Source organism: Schistocerca piceifrons, chromosome 7 (assembly GCF_021461385.2).
Source record: "Schistocerca piceifrons isolate TAMUIC-IGC-003096 chromosome 7, iqSchPice1.1, whole genome shotgun sequence".
Taxonomy (NCBI): Eukaryota; Metazoa; Arthropoda; class Insecta; order Orthoptera; family Acrididae; genus Schistocerca; species Schistocerca piceifrons.
The window spans coordinates 891,135-909,581 of NC_060144.1; the positions used below are offsets into that span (position 1 = coordinate 891,135).

At 38.1% G+C, this 18,447-nt stretch overlaps 1 protein-coding gene across 1 annotated transcript in view; it reads right to left on the minus strand.

Annotated features, from left to right (window-relative positions):
- Positions 1-18,447, minus strand: part of LOC124805294 (protein unc-13 homolog B) — a 473,759-nt gene that overhangs the window by 81,006 nt on the left and 374,306 nt on the right. The window contains exons 19-21 of the mRNA XM_047265806.1: positions 16,051-16,182; positions 5,355-5,580; positions 2,514-2,636 (exon numbers count right to left, since the gene is read on the minus strand). Of these exons, the coding sequence (XP_047121762.1) occupies positions 2,514-2,636; positions 5,355-5,580; positions 16,051-16,182 (481 nt within the window). The remainder of the gene's footprint in view (positions 1-2,513; positions 2,637-5,354; positions 5,581-16,050; positions 16,183-18,447) is intronic.

An 18,447-nucleotide genomic window follows, 5' to 3' on the forward strand; every position in this document is an offset into this window, starting at 1 on the left:
TGCCAAATAAGCATATGTTAATGAAACATGCTATATTTTGGTACATTTGTTCTTCCACAGCTACTTTGGTAGTATTATACTGAAATACTTCTTACAGAATGCTAAAAAAAACAGCGGTTATGATGGCATCATTTAAATGCACCACAATAAAAAAACATGCTTTTAACTCTATAAATGGTTTTGGAAGATTGCTGAAATGGCTAAAGGTCAACCAATAGGTTCCTGTAATGAGATAGAACAGCTGTTATGTTATATAAGAAATAATATCCACAGTTATCCAGCATTTTTCATGGTCATCTTGAGCAGAAAACTTTCACCAAAGATCACATCACACTCATACACATGAGGGACAGCAGAACTGATCCAAAACACTGCTTTATATAGCTTAGCCCCACACTGAAAAGGGCAGGGATCTGCAGCACCACCATGTAGTAACCTCATTACTCTTTGTACCACCACACACAAGTCTTCCAGAAGGGAAGACAGAATCACTCACAGGAAATGCAGCTACACCTCACCTGTGATCTACTGCAGAAGGAGGACTGGTGCTTTGGGGCATCAACAATAACCATCTACACACATAATAAAGATGAACTGCCACCATGCCACGGGGATTTTCCTTAGCTGACCTGCACTGTCTAGATGGATTTTACCACCCCCAAAAATGGTAGCCTCATCTGTGAATAGAATGGATGACAGAAAGCCCACACTATGGTGGTTTGTACTATGAACCAGCAATGAAAATGTCATTGCAGATGCAAGCCTGTAGGTAATAAGGCCTGCACACATTGTAAGTGATACAGATAGTTGCAGCTGTCATCGAAAATGTTCTGTATGGTTGTCTGGCTTAGCGCATGCTGGTGGGCCTATGGACTTACCTTCGCAGCTACGGTTCCATTGCTGGTTCTTTGCACAAGCCATTGTGGTGCTGGGATTTCTTTCATTCAACCAACTAACAGATAAGACTACCTTTATGAAGGCCAATATTGTCCAACTGTCCAACATCTGTGGGTTACGGATAATCACCATGACACAGTGGCAGTGAACCATCAACATCAGTTCCAGCTTCAATGTTTGGGTGGGTATTATTGGTGCCTCATGAGACCAGTCATGCCTCCCATAATGTCTCACAGGCAAGCATTTCTTGCAAGTGACCCTGCCTCTCCTGTTTGAAGACTTGCCTTTGGAGGTAAGCAGGGTAATGTTACCACATGATAGGGTTCCAGATCACTGCTCTTCTGAGTACAGACATAGCATTTCCACTTGCTTGGTGAGTTCTCATGTGGTTTTCAAACACTGAAACTGACACTGTCAAATATCTTTTATTTCCAACTTCAAGTGGATGCACCTCCCTTGGAACACACATCTGACCCAGGCTTCTCAGTGATTCACTAGAAGTCTCCATTCCTTTTCTTTCACACCTTTTCCTTCCCCTTCAACTCTTTTGCCAGAAGAAGGAGCTGCTGGCTATGAAAGCTTGTAACATTTAAACCCTTGTGTGTATGTGTTCCTCTGCTGCCACTTGGTAAGTAGATTTTTTCATCTACCTATTTACATTCTAATATCAATAATTGATTATTTTCATTAGTATATGTATCCTGCTATTTAAAACCAGATACACCATCTTCACTTGCTTTTCTTGTGTGATGCAAAACTTTTCAACAAAGTAAAAAAAAGTATCTGAAATGCCATCTCACCACTGTCCATAATGACTTTAGCTAATTTGCTTGAAATTGAGAAAAGACACTTTTCACATGAAACAGAATACACATTTGAGATTTTCTTGATCGACAGTTACTAATACACACTCCTACTTCAAGTCTACAGTATGTGGCACTGTTTAAGCCTTAAAGGACTAGTCCAATTAATGCAATATATAACAAGACATTCATATTTTTAGTCCAACTTATGCAATGTATACCTATGCATTCATATGTTACTGTGCACAATCAACATCAGAGTGGGTATAATGCAACTGCTAAGTACTCCTTACATTAACAAAATTTTCCATCATCTGTATGTAATACCTAGGCAGTAAACATTTTCTTTACTTCTGTTAATCTGTTTACTACATAAAACTACATAACTATGCTGTATCTTCTTCACAGACCCATTATTTGCATTCTCAATGTCCATGTCATTCTCTTAATAACATCATCCCATACGTTAATAAGGTGTGCAACAATATTTATAGAGATTTAGCAATGAGAACATTAGATGTATTAAAATGGTAAACTGTTGTAACAGGTTATCTAGCATTTAATTACAAACTGACAGTTCCACTACTCTTTCCAGCTAAGCAGCAATGCAGCAGGTGCTTTAGCAGCAAAACCATTGTGTACATACGTGTCATAATAATCTGAAATAAATCTGTATCTACTGATTGGAATCCAAACTTTTTTGTGAGTTATGCTAATCTCAGTTTGTGCATATTTCTAGTTTACTTCTATCAAAGCTCAGTTATCTTCAGTTACATTAACCAAGCATTAGTAAATGACTTGGCAAATGTTTACCTTGGCGTGATTCCCTACGTTTCTTGGCTTTCAGAGGCTCTTCTAGCCCTTCCATTCCCTCTTCCTCTTCACGTTCAATGGATATTGAACGTTGTCTAAGGTTTGATTTGTTGTTAAGTGGAACTTTTAGTGTTTTTAATGAAAGAAAAAGAAAGGAGGAAAGAAAACAGATAAAATAACATATATGTTTCTTTTTTGGACAATCACAGAAATGGTACTAGAAATAAAAGCATACAAAATCTTCTCAACTTTTTCAATTTATAAAAACAAAAACAACACACAGGTTCAGAGAAGACTGGTTACTATCATGCAAATCACATCTGAAGCTCACACAGAAAGCTTACATAAATGTGAGTAGGTTGTAATACGCAACAGAGGGTTGAACTGTTTGAAGTACTTTACTTAAAGTCAGGAAGATACCATGCTAGACAGACAAATATATCTATGCTGTTATGAATTCTTCAGAAAAGCATATATCAGTTAAGTGAATCTCTCAAATCTGAAGCCATCCAACACCATTTATACACAATATTACACTGACAGGCATATCTACCAGCAATTACACACCCAAAGTAAAATACAGGTCCACCAGTTAAGCTGTTGATAGTAAACAAAAAATTCTCCCTGCACAATAAAATGAACATATACACACTTCATGCACAACATACCAGCACATAAAAGCAAGTGTGAACATGTGCAAAGTGTTCCACACACATAAGTGAACACATTCAGTTTTGGATGATTAATTCTATCACTTGCACCCCTATAAATTCTCTTACTACATAAATTGTGGTTTACAAAATTCTGTATTCAGAGTTGAAATATGAGTGTTTGTGATTTTCAAAGAAGACTTTGAATTTAAATGATACATAGACATGTGTAAACCTCCTCTTGTCTCATCAACAACTTCATAAGACAACAATGTGGAATTTTTTTCACTGCACATAGGAACTGGAAACAGTACAAAATAAAAAAGGTTACAAAAGAAACGAGATCTCAAATAGCTGTATTTAATAAAGTATCATCCCAAAAGAGTAAATATGGAATGCAAGAAATGTGACATTCTGCACCCTCTACATAAAATATCCCTTCTTTGGCAGCTAAGGAGAGAAAGGATTAACAGGGTTTGGCATGGAAAACTATAAAAAATTATAAGTTAGATATGAATATTGCCTTAAGAGATGTCTGAGTTGCTGGTTCAAAAGAAAATAATGATCAAGAGGATCATAAAATATAACTGACTTCACTATTTCTGTACCTTCTCTCTATATTCTGGATTCTCACTGATTTTGGTCAGCAATGTTCTTTATGTTCCACCTGTATTTGCTCTTATTAAGGGCACAGAAAATGTACATAAACAGTGAGGTAGACAGGTAAAGAGTGAGATACAAAAAGAACAAATGAGACCACTAATGTGGTAATAGTTAGGGGCCTCTTTTATAATTATTACTATGATGACTTGGATTCCATGGAAAAACAAAAGTCTGGAGGAACCATGTTGATATGTAATGACTGTATGACTGTACAATTGTCCATACCATGTGCGGGGGCCCACATCTGCTTAAAAGTATTGAGATCAGCTGACTTCATTGGGTAAGGAAAGAACTCTGATAGCTGTAGGAGGATCCTTGAACCATTTTGTTTAAATTGGGGAAATGCACTTTTGTACTGAATATACAGGTTTCCAGTACAGTACTGCAGGTGAACAAATGGATGCAAAATACCTGCAAGGCATAATAACAGACAGATAATTTAAACATTAATGAGATATTTCTCATATAAGTGTAGCAAATGATTGGTTAAAAGGATATACCAGAGTTCAGTTGTATTTTTGATGTATTTGTACATAAATATCACTGGGTACCAAAGGTATGGTAACCCATCAGTCAGGACAATATTTATGATTTATGCTTCAAGTTTTGAATGCAATGCCTCCAGCACACAAATTCATCTCTGTTACCTGCTGTTTGTTTCACACTGGTCTTAAAAGAAACTATTTGTTTAAGGTATTGGAGTCTGAGAAATTTCCATTTTTCTCTGTGCTCTATGTATGCACACAGAACACAATAATGAAGATGGCTTGTAAAGGATGTTTCCACCAAGAAAATTTTCAAGTGCCTGTAATATCCTAACAAGGAGTATATTAGTTACTTATGAAATGAAGCACATAATAATATTACCTTCCTCTTATTCTTTCTTCTTAAGGGATGATGTGTTGCAGTAGGATTAGAGCCATAACACTTGTTCCTCAATTAGACAAATTTTAGGTAATTTTCTTCGCATTTCTACATGTGAGTGTGAATGTGAACTAATCATTTTTCTGCAGTGATTATGTAAAACACTACAATTCAATTCAGGAGAGCCATAGGTGAACCAGTATGTGTGTTTCAAGATGTGAATCAACAGTTTAAAGCTCTCATACCCTTTATGGCCTGTATTTATCTACTGTGATAGATGAAACATCGAACAACTGACAGTGTAGCAGATGGCATTGTTTCTCAAAATTGGCACTTTTTTATTTTAGTTTACTAACATAGTGGGAAATACAGTTTAATATGATTTTCCTTTGCAGATACATTCAATTAAAAACTGTCAAATTTATGATGTATTATTTGGAAACTATCCTACTCTTTCATGAAATAGTATTTCTGTTTGATTAGCAGAGCTGAGAGGTCTTCCCTTGAAATTGTGAGAATGTTTTACACTAAAATAAAAAGAAATCAAATAGCCAATGACTGGAAATTCCATTCGCCAATTGTTTGATACTGTAACATGTTGTCATGGATACTGAACAGAGGACACACAGTAAAAGGCAACAAAGTGCAATATGAAACTGCTTACCTTCATTTGTCTGAGTTGTGACAAATGTCTTTATTAGAGTATCTGTTGTTTGTGTGTACAGTGAGAGAGCGTAACGAAGTGACTGGAGCTCAGGGCTTTTCTCCAAGAATGCTTTTTTCAATCCATTACCACCTGCATGGAAATATAGTTTGATTGTATCCAGTGCCACATCAAGCACAGCACACTGCTTTGGCGAGAGATTCTTCTCAACTTCTTTTGAGATGTCCTAAATGATTCAACATAACAAATTTCTGCATTAGTAGGAATAATGAATATGAGAAAGATGTTCATAAACACAAAAGTTTGAAGAGAATATAATGGTCACATTTTTAGTCAGTAAAAATCATGAGATTCAATTACATATCAAAGAGACACAGACTGGCAACACTGAAACCAAAGTGGAAAAAGCTCTGTTCATTATTATTAATGAGATTTCAGTTCATCATGTATCTACCTTTTATTTGTCAGGAGATGGTATCTATCAGTTCATTTTCTCATGGTCCCCAGTTTTATCATTAGATCTGCTTTTGAGGTTAGAGGGTGTAGAAATTCTTGTGTATGTGATTCTGTCACATACGAATCAACCACAAAAGTAATCTGATTTATCATATCTGTTGAAGTGAAATGCTTATATTCATCTCTCTGCTGTGTACTATATCTATGTCTTCGGTTGGTATCACAAAATAACATACATGTGTCTTGTTATAGCAACTATGTTGTGTGTATACTTTATGTTGTGCCCTTTAGTTCTTTCTTGGATTTTCTGCAATAGGTTATGGACCCAGTACTATTGTTATTATGTAGTATTCTGCCTAGTGGCAGGTCCATGTCTTCATATGGAGAATTACTGATTCCACTGTTCCCTGTCTTCAGCTTCTTCCTTCAGTCTGTTATATCTCCTTCCATCTTTCATGTCGTCCAGATGTTTCCTCTGAGTTTCCCTTCGATGACATCATGTATGAGTCCCTCATGTCTAAGTACATGTCCAATCCAGTTAGCCTTTCTCTGAAGAATTGTGTGCAGAATACTTCTCTTCTCTCTTACTCTTTGCAGTACATCATCATTTTTTATGCGATCTGTCCACTTGATCTTTTCCATTCTCCTCCAGCATCACATTTCAAAGCTCTCTAAGTATTTGTTCTCCTTCTTTCTCTGTTCCATACAGTGCAATGCTCCAAATGTAGCACTTCATCATTTTTTTCCTAGATGCCAAACTCAACTTGCTGGTCAGCAGAGTCCTCTTCTTGTTGAAAGCAGCTTTGGCCATGGTGATTCTTGCTTGGATTTTGTTGGTGCAGTAGCATCCTTTGTGATAAAACTTCCCAGGTATTTGAACTGATTCACATTTTGATTCACATTTTTCGATGTTGATTTTCATGCTGTATTTCCTTCCTGTTTCCACCAAATTGTTCCTCATGTGTTGCAGCTGTCGCTGATTTTTAGCGAGCACTACCAGGTTGTCTGCATACTTGATGGTGTTGATAAGATGTCCTCCTACTTCAAAGTATCCGCATTTTTTCAGCGCTTCTCTTGCCAGAATTTCTCGATACAGGTTTAAGAGACTTGGCGACAGACAACATCCTTGTCTCACTCCCCTTCCTACACTCCTGGAAATGGAAAAAAGAACACATTGACACCGGTGTGTCAGACCCACCATACTTGCTCCGGACACTGCGAGAGGGCTGTACAAGCAATGATCACACGCACAGCACAGCGGACACACCAGGAACCGCGGTGTTGGCCGTCGAATGGCGCTAGCTGCGCAGCATTTGTGCACCGCCACCGTCAGTGCCAGCCAGTTTGCCGTGGCATAGGGAGCTCCATCGCAGTCTTTAACACTGGTAGCATGCCGTGACAGCGTGGACGTGAACCGTATGTGCAGTTGATGGACTTTGAGCGAGGGCGTATAGTGGGCATGCGGGAGGCCGGGTGGACGTACCGCCGAATTGCTCAACACGTGGGGCGTGAGGTCTCCACAGTACATCGATGTTGTCGCCAGTGGTCGGCGGAAGGTGCACGTGCCCGTCGACCTGGGACCGGACCGCAGCGACGCACGGATGCACGCCAAGACCGTAGGATCCTACGAAGTGCCGTAGGGGACCGCACCGCCACTTCCCAGCAAATTAGGGACACTGTTGCTCCTGGGGTATCGGCGAGGACCATTCGCAACCATCTCCATGAAGCTGGGCTACGGTCCCGCACACCGTTAGGCCGTCTTCCGCTCACGCCCCAACATCGTGCAGCCCGCCTCCAGTGGTGTCGCGACAGGCGTGAATGGAGGGACGAATGGAGACGTGTCGTCTTCAGCGATGAGAGTCGCTTCTGCCTTGGTGCCAATGACGGTCGTATGCGTGTTTGGCGCCGTGCAGGTGAGCGCCACAATCAGAACTGCATGCGACCGAGGCACACAGGGCCAACACCCGGCATCATGGTGTGGGGAGCGATCTCCTACACTGGCCGTACACCACTGGTGATCGTCGAGGGGACACTGAATAGTGCACGGTACATCCAAACCGTCATCGAACCCATCGTTCTACCATTCCTAGACCAGCAAGGGAACTTGCTGTTCCAACAGGACAATGCACGTCCGCATGTATCCCGTGCCACCCAACGTGCTCTAGAAGGTGTAAGTCAACTACCCTGGCCAGCAAGATCTCCGGATCTGTCCCCCATAGAGCATGTTTGGGACTGGATGAAGCGTCGTCTCACGCGGTCTGCACGTCCAGCACGAACGCTGGTCCAACTGAGGCGCCAGGTGGAAATGGCATGGCAAGCCGTTCCACAGGACTACATCCAGCATCTCTACGATCCTCTCCATGGGAGAATAGCAGCCTGCATTGCTGCGAAAGGTGGATATACACTGTACTAGTGCCGACATTGTGCATGCTCTGTTGCCTGTGTCTATGTGCCTGTGGTTCTGTCAGTGTGATCATGTGATGTATCTGACCCCAGGAATGTGTCAATAAAGTTTCCCCTTCCTGGGACAATGAATTCACGGTGTTCTTATTTCAATTTCCAGGAGTGTATTTCCACACTGTTCGTTTCACTGTAGTTCAGTCGTACCTTTACCTTTTGTCCCAGGTACAAGTTCCTTATAACTCTCCAATCTCTCCAGTTGATTCCTATTTCCTTAAGGATGTTCATCAATTGACTCTGTCGAAGGCCTTCTGCCAGTCTATAAAACAAGCACAAACGTCTTCATTAATGGCGAAAACTCTCTCTGACAATATCCTCATCATGCCAATGGCATCTCTGGTCCCTTTTCCTTTCCTCAAGCCAAACTGGTCTTCTCCCATGACTTCTTCAATTTTGTTTTCCAACCGTCTATTTAGTATTCTTGCAATTATATTGCCACATGTGGTATCAGACTAATTGTTCTATAATCACTACACTTCTTGGCTTGCTTTTTCTTCTCAAGAGTAACCATTGTGACATCCAAAATGTCTTCAGGCCATTTTGTTTATGATTTGTGTCAGAACTTTCAAACTTTCATTTCTGATTTCTCTGAGCAAATCCACTGGTATGTCATCATCCCCTGTAGCTTTCCTACTCTTCATGTCCTTTATCACCTTCTCTACTTCCCTTGTCAGTATACAGGGCCCTTTTTCAACTTCATCAATAGCTTCCTCTGGCTCTATGTTGATGTCATCTGGGCCATGTTCTGTACCATATAGTTTCCTTATCTATTCTTCCCATGTTTTCAGCACTTCCACTTGTTCAGTAACCACTTGTCCTCTAGAATATTCTATTCCGAACATCCTTACACTTTTGTTCTCTCCTTCTCACAGTTCCTTAGTTTTCTGGTACATAAGGTCATACCATCCTCTTCTTTGTAGTTCTTCTACTTTGTCACATATTTCTTCTAAGTACTTTTCCTTTGCTTTGTCTGTTTCCCTCCTGTGGGCGTTGTTAAGTCTTCTGTATTCTTCTTCATCAACATTTTTACACTTCCTCCTTTCCTCAATCTTCTCCATCATCTCATTGGTGATCCTGGGTTTTCTCACTCTCTTTGTTTCCCTCCCAGCTTCACTCTTCAGAGTACCTAACAAAACCATTTTAACATTTTGCCACTGAGCTTCCGCACTTGCACTTGTATTTTTGTGTCCCACTTTGTTAAATTTTTTCTCTAACAATTCTCTTACTGCCAATTATTCTCTCTTAGCTTTTCCAAGTCCCATCTCTGTTTTCTCCTCCCATGCTGTCAGATCTTCTTCAGCCTCGTGCTGATATCTGCAACCAAAAGGTTGTGGACCATGTCGATGTTGGCAGCTGGTGTAGTCTTGGCGTCCTTCACACTGCGCCAAAACCTTTGTTTGATGAGTACGTAGTCCATTTTAATATCTGTTCACATCTCATGGGCTCTTCTACGTGTACAGTTTACTCTTCCTTTTCTTGAACCAAGTGTTCATCACCACAAAATTATTTCGGTGACAGAATTCCACTAGCATTCCTCCTCTGTTGTTTCTTTTTCCTAATCCATATTGTCCAACAATGTTTGCTTCATTGCCTTGTCCAACCACACTATTCCAGTACCCATGATTAAGGTATTTACTTTTCCTGTTCCTTCAGACGGAATGATGTCTTCTATTTCATTATACATTTTCTCAGCGTCTTCATCATCATGATCTGATGTTGGCACGTACACTTGGACCCAGTATACAATTCAAGAAAGGAATTGGGCATTGCAATTTTACATTGGCACAAATAGATGTGTTTAATGCTGAACTAAAAACACGGGACAAAGCTGATTGTGCAGCAAGTCAGATTATTGTTAGAACTGTAGAAGCAAACGTCATGGCATTGTTGGTTGCATGTGAGAGTGCACGAGATATGTGGGATAAGCTACATGCTGTGTTTGAACAGAAAACAAAGCAAGGTGCACATTCTGTTCAGTCAGAATTCTTCAATTTTTACATGGTGACACATCTTGTTCGTTTTGAAAACTTGCAGGAACTCAATGTGAAACCCAATGACTCATCATTAATGATGCGACTACTTGACAAACTGCCTGACAATTATCAAAGTCTGTGACAGTCGTGGTGGGCAAGATCTGAAGATCAACAAACACTAAAATGTTTAATGGATGTGTTAACAGGATGAGGTAGTTGCGCTTTTTGTTTCCAAAGCAACCATTAAAAATGCAGATGGCATCACTATGACGAATGTTACTTCGTCAGACAAATACAAAAAGTCTACAAACAAAAAGAAGCTCAAATGTTTCGGTTATGGTGTATTTGACTATATTAAAAAAAAAATGTCCAAATGTGAAACATAAACAAAAAACTATCCAAAACCAAAATAAAAGTGATTTGCCTGACCAGGCTTTCATTGGTGAAGTAATAAATGCAGAATTGGACAAGGACTCATGGATCACTAATTGTAGAGCAACAAATCACATGGCTAAGAAAACTGAGTGGTATCTATCATTTACTAAGTTTGCAACACCACTGCAGATATGCACAGGCAATCATTTGACTATGAACACACTAGGAAAAGGGACTATCTATTTTGAAGCTTTTGTCAATGGAAAATGGAAGTTATGCCATACATATAATGTTTTGTATACTCCAGAATGCTGAAGAAATCTCTTTTCTGTATCATCTGCTATGGACAAGGGATTAGACTTTTGTTCATTGAAAGACATGTGTGAGTTCCGAAACAATGGCGTTGTAAAAGTGTGTGGCATATGTAGTGGCAATTTATTAAAGATGTTGATTTGAGTGACAAAACAAATTCAGCCTTATGATCCTGAGGTAAATTTTGGGTCAAAGGACTCTCTGCAAATTTGGCTTGAACACTTGGGTCAACAAAACAAGCATCATGTCCAACAATTCTTGAAGCAGCATGGTGTTGAAGTTGAAGACTTCGGCAAAGAATTTTGTAAGGCATGTGTTAAGGGGAAGCAGCATCACAGCAGTTTTCAGTTACAACAGCAGCATGCCACACAACCTGGAGAAGTGATTCATGCTGATCTGTGTGGAGCTATTGAGTGTAAATCGCTGGGAGGAGCAGAATATTTTCTTTGCTTCATTTGTGACTTTTCAAGATTATGCACGATATATTTTCTCAAGCAGAAGTCCGAGACTGCAGAGAAGATTACAGAAATGGTGAACATTGTGAAGAATTTTTGTGGTCAACTACCAAAAGCATTTCAATGTGATGGTGATGAGAATTTGATAATACTGAAGTTAAAGATTTGATGAAATTAAATGGCATACAACTTGTCATCACAAATCCTTATACTCCAGAGCAGAATGGATGTGCAGAGCCCATTACAGAACAGTTGTGGAACTAGCTTGAACCATGTTGTTAACTCAGGGCCTGCCTAAGTTTTTGTGGGCAGAAGCAGAAAACACACCTGTTTATGTGTTAAACAGAACTGGTACAAGTTGTGTGGATGAGGTATTCACTGGAAAGGTGATGCAGATAAATAAATTTCATATTTTTGGGGTGAAGTGTTTTGTTCATATTCTGAAGGAAAAGTGAAAGAAATGGGATCCAAAAGGAAAATGAGGAATCTTTGTTGGTTATTGTGATGGCATTGATGGCTTTTGAGTGTGGATTGAATAAGAAAAATGGATTACCGTATTTACTCGAATGTAAGCCGCACTTTTTTTCCGGTTTTTGTAATGCAAAAAATCGCCTGCGGCTTAGAATCGAGTGCAAAGTAAGTGGAAGTTCTGAAATATGTTGGTATGTGCTGCCACAACTAACTTCTGCCGTCGAATATATGCAGTGCTACACAGGCATGCTTTACAGGCACAAAGATAAATACTGGCACCAAAACCTCTGCGTCAGTAAATAAATTAAAGAAAAAATGTGGAAGACGAGCTTTTTTCTCTGCCCCAAATTTCGACCACTGCATTTTCATACATTATCCAACGAAGTAAATACAAACTCCATATTGTTCATCTTCGAATGTAGCAGCTTCTCAATGTACTACGAAAGTCCGACTGGCAAGACCGTTTGCGATGTTTGTCAGTATGGCCAATTCTACGTTCTGATTTTTTTTCTACCTGTGAGAAGAGATGGTTGCTAATGGGAACTTTTGTGAATTCTGAATCACATGCAGTATTCTCTTCACCATAAGAATAATACGAATATAAACATTTTGCCATGTATTCTTTCGTGTTTGCTGCTATCTCATTTAAATCCTGTCTGCCTAATAAACTACGAAACTAGAGTGAGACAACACAAACGTGGAAGTATACACATATGTCATGTTCATATTCGTATTATTCTTATGCCTAATAGTGATATAGTCAGAAATGAAGCACGGCAATTGACTAGATTTTTAAATCTAAGATGACTCTAATTTCTGTGCAGAAAATAATGTACTAAAGAGGCGTCTGCAAAGATTTTCAAACGGAGAAAAATTTTCGCTAAACTCTCGTTCAGAACATCTTCTATCATACGCAGTTTATTATTTGGATCTTGATGATCATTATCAAAGAAAGCAGCAGTGTAAATAACAACAAATGACAGTCTCTTGCCATTGTTTCGCTACTGAGACAATTACTCTCTCTTTTTTTTTTATTGTAAGCGGCGGTAGCTCGCACAAAAGCAAACCATGCCGCGAGCGGCGACAGGTCGTGAACATTCATTATCGGAATGCGACAAACAATGCATGACACAGTACAGTAATGCATTTTCAGCTTAGAATGATGAAAACACCTATAACAAAGAGAACGGCAATTATCAGATCAAAGAAAAATAAGCAATCAATTCAAACCAGACGAAGCACATGAAAAACGAAGGGTACGCGCATAAATAAGGACGGAGCGCCTGATGCATAGCAATGGCTACCTGGTAAAGCTTAACTGCTAAGCTTACGGCTCGAACCAAACTACTGCAGCTGTATCGTCATTCATTCAACCTGAATTCTGTCTCATATTACAATGGACCAACTTTGTTTCAATTTGGAGGTGCGGCCTAAAACTTTTCTCTCCCCTTGAATTTTGAGTCTCAAATTTCAGCTGTGGCTTCGATTCGGGAAATTATTTTTTCCTTTACTTCTTGTCTCATTTTTCAGGTGCGGCTTAGATTCGAGTGCTGCTTAGATTCGAGTAAATACGGTATTCAGAGTAAGGATGTTGCTTTTGAACCTGAGAAAACTGGTAGGACAATGGTGTTACTCCCAAGTGAAACAGGCAATGAAGAATTGAAGAATCATGAAGATGCAAGTGTGTTTAAGGAGCCTACAAAAGAAAGTTCTAGTGAAAGAGAATTGAGGAATAGCCAAGAGCTGAAGAAACCAAAGTGTCTTATTGAAATTATTCTGGCTGAAATAAATGAGCCAAAGAATTATTAACATACCCACATGTCCGGCTTAAATATTTAAGATCATTAATTGCAATGTGTTAAATACTGCATTTACCAAGATAAACATTTAGGGGAAGTGTTGAAGTGAAATGTTTATATCAATCTCTCTGCTGTGTACTATAACTCTGTCTTTGGTTGGTGTCATAAAACAAAATACATGTGTCTTGTAATAGCAATTACATCATGTGCATGCTTTATGTTGTGTCCTTTAGTTCTTTCTTGAAGTTTCTGCAAAAATACTGAAAGGAAAATTCTCTTGAGAAAACTATAAATTTAAGAGGCAGAATTGCTACCCAGTACCTTCATGAGAAATGTCAGTACTGTGGTGTCACCACCAGACACCACACTTGCTAGGTGGTAGCCTTTAAATCGGCCGCGGTCCTTTAGTATACATCGGGCCCGCGTGTCACCACTATCAGTGATTGCAGACCGAGCACCGCCACACGGCAGGTCTAGAGAGACTTCCTAGCACTTGCCCCAGTTGTACAGCTGACTTTGCTAGCGATGGTTCACTGACAAAATACGCTCTCATTTGCCGAGACGATAGTTAGCATAGCCTTCAGCTACGTCATTTGCTATGACCTAGCAAGGCGCCATTACGAGTTACTATTGATTCTGTAAAACATGTACCGTCAAGAGCGATGTTCACCATTTATGGATTAAAGTTAAGTATTCCACAGCTACATCCTTTTTTGCTAGTCTCATTTCCTTGACCTGTTCCAGACCTCACACCAGCCTGCGTAAGCTAAAACGCATGCCTTTCAGCTTCCTCTCCTAGTGGGTTGGCTCTCCTGCCAATCCAAAACAAGTACGGCCAATAGATACCTACAAAAGTACGTACAATATTCTAGCTTTCTGGAGTATAGCTCCTTCCTCAGGTAAGAGAAAGGGATAAATTGGGAAACATTAAAAAGGGAGACCATGTCACTAAGATCCCAGAACAAGAGAGATTCATCTTTGGTGCTGTGATTTCTCCTTATCGTTATCATATTTATCTTTTGATCAGAATAGAAAATTGTAATACCACAAAAGTTATTTCATACATTATTAACACAGAAATACTAAAACTATAAATCAATTACTTAAAAATATTAATTTTGCTGAACATTCAGTGCAAATCTTTGAATTGTTTAAGCATCTCTAGATACTACACTGTCTTTGGCAAAAAATTATATTCTAAGTTAGTTGCTTTCAAGGCTGAAGTTAACTCTGAGCCAGTTGTCAAATATAGTTCTATGGCTAAAAATAACATTTTGTATTTAAAAGCAAATAAATCAATGTATCTGACAAAAATAGAATAAATTAATTTATAAGATAACAAAAAAATTACCAATTCCACTTGCAGCATACAAAAATCATGATGACTCTTGGACTACAATGGAAACAACAATTCATCTGGTTGGAGTGAATCTTTTGGAGACTAATGATACAAAAGATACATGAAAATGTGTTGGGTTTGTTTGTGAAATAACTTTTCTGCAACTGGTCAAGATTTTCTTTTTATTTATATTTTGCACGATATGCTTTGGGAGATGTTTCCCATTTTCAAGTGTGGTTTCTGTTTCTGTTGTCTTTGGGTTTTCTTGTGATTCAGTTGTTCAGAAACATGCACATATTAAACATCACACACAATTTTCTGTGCACAGTACACAATGAAAATTTTCATTACATACTGAGCACAGAAAATTGTGTGTGAAAATTTTCATTGTCTACTGTGCACAGAAAATTGTGTGTGAAAATTTTCATTGTCTACTGTGCACAGAAAATTGTGTGTGATGTTAAATAGGTGTGAGTTTCTAAACAACTGGATCACAAGAAACCAAAAAAGACAAAAGAATAATACAGTACTTCATATATCAAAACCATAGGCATAAATAGCATAGGACACAGAAAGCACGCTTGAAAATAGGAATCATTTCCTGGAATGTGTTGTGCAAAATATAAATGAAAAAAAACTGAGATTCTTATCATAAAAGTTATTTCAAACACCACTCCATTGTTTTTGCAGTCACAAGCTTTCATCAATCATTTCTAAAGGATGAGATCACATTCAAAAAATGTTGTGCTTACTGTCTCAAATATTTCTTAAATACTGCAATGAACCTGTCATTTAGGGCAAGACTTGATTAGAATTTAAGTTTAAATGTGTAAATGAGAACAGGAGATATGCTTATAAAAAAAATTCCTTCAAACCTAGAAAATAAATGCATAATAATTTTTAGAGAGTACTGTATCGTTTAACTGCTGTATATGTTTTTTGAAATAGTAATTATACAATGCTATATAATGCATTAATGTACACTATCATCAGAACTTCACAATATTGATGATTTTTTAAACATTATGTGCTGATATTACAAAAAAACTAACTTACCATTACTCCACTAAGAGCGTTTTTTACATCCTGTTTTCCAGCCATGTGGTTCTTGAAAAGACGAGACATGTCTTCAATCTTCGCATTTGCAGCCAAATTCTTGGCATTATCTGTGAGGTTCTTTAAAATCATCTGAAATCAAAGCAAAAAATGAAATGTAAAACAAAGGCATCACTACAGCGGTAGAATTATGGCTTGCACAAGAGCAAAATTCCAACCAAGTATAGAAATAACACAGACCAATAACCCATGGTGAGTGTCAATAGAGATAAAGAAATACTCAGTTTTAACAGCTGGATGAGGTACAAGCATTGAAAATCATTTCAGAGTACATGGAAGCATTCCACAGCTGATAAAACTTTTTATAACGTTTACCATGTTGTTGTTGTTGTTGTTGTTGTCGTTGTTGTGGTCTTCAGTCCAAGGATTGGTTTGATGCAGATCTCTATACTAGTATGTCCTGTACAAATCACTTAATCTTGGTAGAAATACTGCAGTCTACATCTTTTTGAACATGCTTACTGTAGTCATGCCTTGGTGTCTCTCCTCTACAGTGTTTACCCTTCACCTAATACTACAAGTGTCCAATATCCTCATATAATTTTCTCAGAATAACCTGATTTGATTTATCCCTGTTCTGTTACTCTTGATACAGAAGTGAAGCACCAGAGACGGTAAATAATGGATGTGTTGATTCAGCAGAGGTGAAAATAAAGAAGACTCAAGCGGTGTTGTACTGGCCATTTTGTGTGTGTGTATATGTGTGTGTGTGTGTGTGTGTGTGTGTGTGTGTGTGTGTGTAGCATGTGCGGATGCGCGCCTAAGTCACAGACCCTTCCAGGCCCAATTAAATGACTGACAACACAGTTTGTAGAAATCTGTCTGTGATTTTTCCGAAAAACTGTCTTAACCAAAGTTTTGCCTGCGGCAACAAAGCAATGAAAAAATACAAGAAATAACTGCCAAATTAGAACTTGCAATGTCAGGTTAACTATGCATAAATATGAATACATTTAAACAGACTCTATTGTGCTATTTTAGAATGTTGTCAAAGGTGAACTAAATCGCTGACTTTAGCAAGTTCAAAAAATATCTTCAAATAGTAGTGTTAGTTGAAGTAAAAAAACTAAACAGAAATATAACCTCAGCACTGTTTAAACCAATTAAACCTTTACAAAAGAAAGTCTTCAAAAGGTGTCCTAGAGGACACAGAAAATGGAAAAAACTGTATTTTCTGGCTTTAATTTACAATCAAAATATTGTAAACATGAAGCTAAGAAGTCATTCATCAAAGAGCCATTTAGCAGAACCCATGTAGGGAACAATCTCCAATATGTTACATACACACAGTAGGATTAGAATAAAAATGAAGACTGAAATTTGTTTTTATTCATTCAAAGTAGAAAAACTTTTGTTGAAAATTAATGACAGTAAAGAATGTAAACAGCTAGATTATGAACAAGACAAGGAGGATGCAAATCAAAAGGCTATTGTGCTGCATTTACTGGTCCTGTCGTCTACAAAAGCATCTTTTGCATAAGACATTGGACAAGTCAAGTAATAAGTACACTTCTGAAAGTGATTTCTATGCATACTTATTTAAGTTACAGCAAAACACTTTATACATTAATTATTTATATAATATACTTCATGAATTTAAATATTTTTCAATGGAGTAAAAGCAACGATGTTGTAAATATGACTTCAGAAAATTTCCAAAGACTTTGACCTCAGTAATTGCTTTTATGTTTTCAGGAAGTAAATTTTTGTTTTCTCTGGTAAAGTGATCATGTATATCAGAGATTTTTTTGTCTGCAGTCCTTATCTATTACATTTATTTTAAATAATATAAGGGTTTCCATAATGCATACACATGGAATGGAGGAATACCAGATATCTTAAAAAGAGCTTTGCAAGAGTCTTTAGGTTTGCATCCATACATGATTCTAATGGCCTTTTTGTAGTTTGAAATTGCTATTAGCTGTTTTAGAGTGTCTCCAGAAACTTACTCTATATTTAAGGTGAGAATGGAAGTAGGCATGATATGCACTCACTACAGCACGATTTTAATGAGCAAAGAAGGTAATATGTATTGCTCAGTTCTACATTAAGGTATCCAATATGCTTTTTCCGCTTTCCATTGCTTTGGAGCCAAAGGCCTAGGAACAATAAAAGATGGACTTTACTGAACAAAAAGATGATGAAATTTCTAATCCAGAAATAGATGAAAAAATGAAGCAAAATTTTTATCATGACCAACATAAATTTTCACTATAATTTCATGATTTTGAGGGCATACATTGCAGTCATTTCATGGCAGTGACAAACATCCATTTAAAAGTGTATCCTGGACTCCGAGGAAACAACATTTGTAGTAAGTTGGAGCCAACTGAAGAA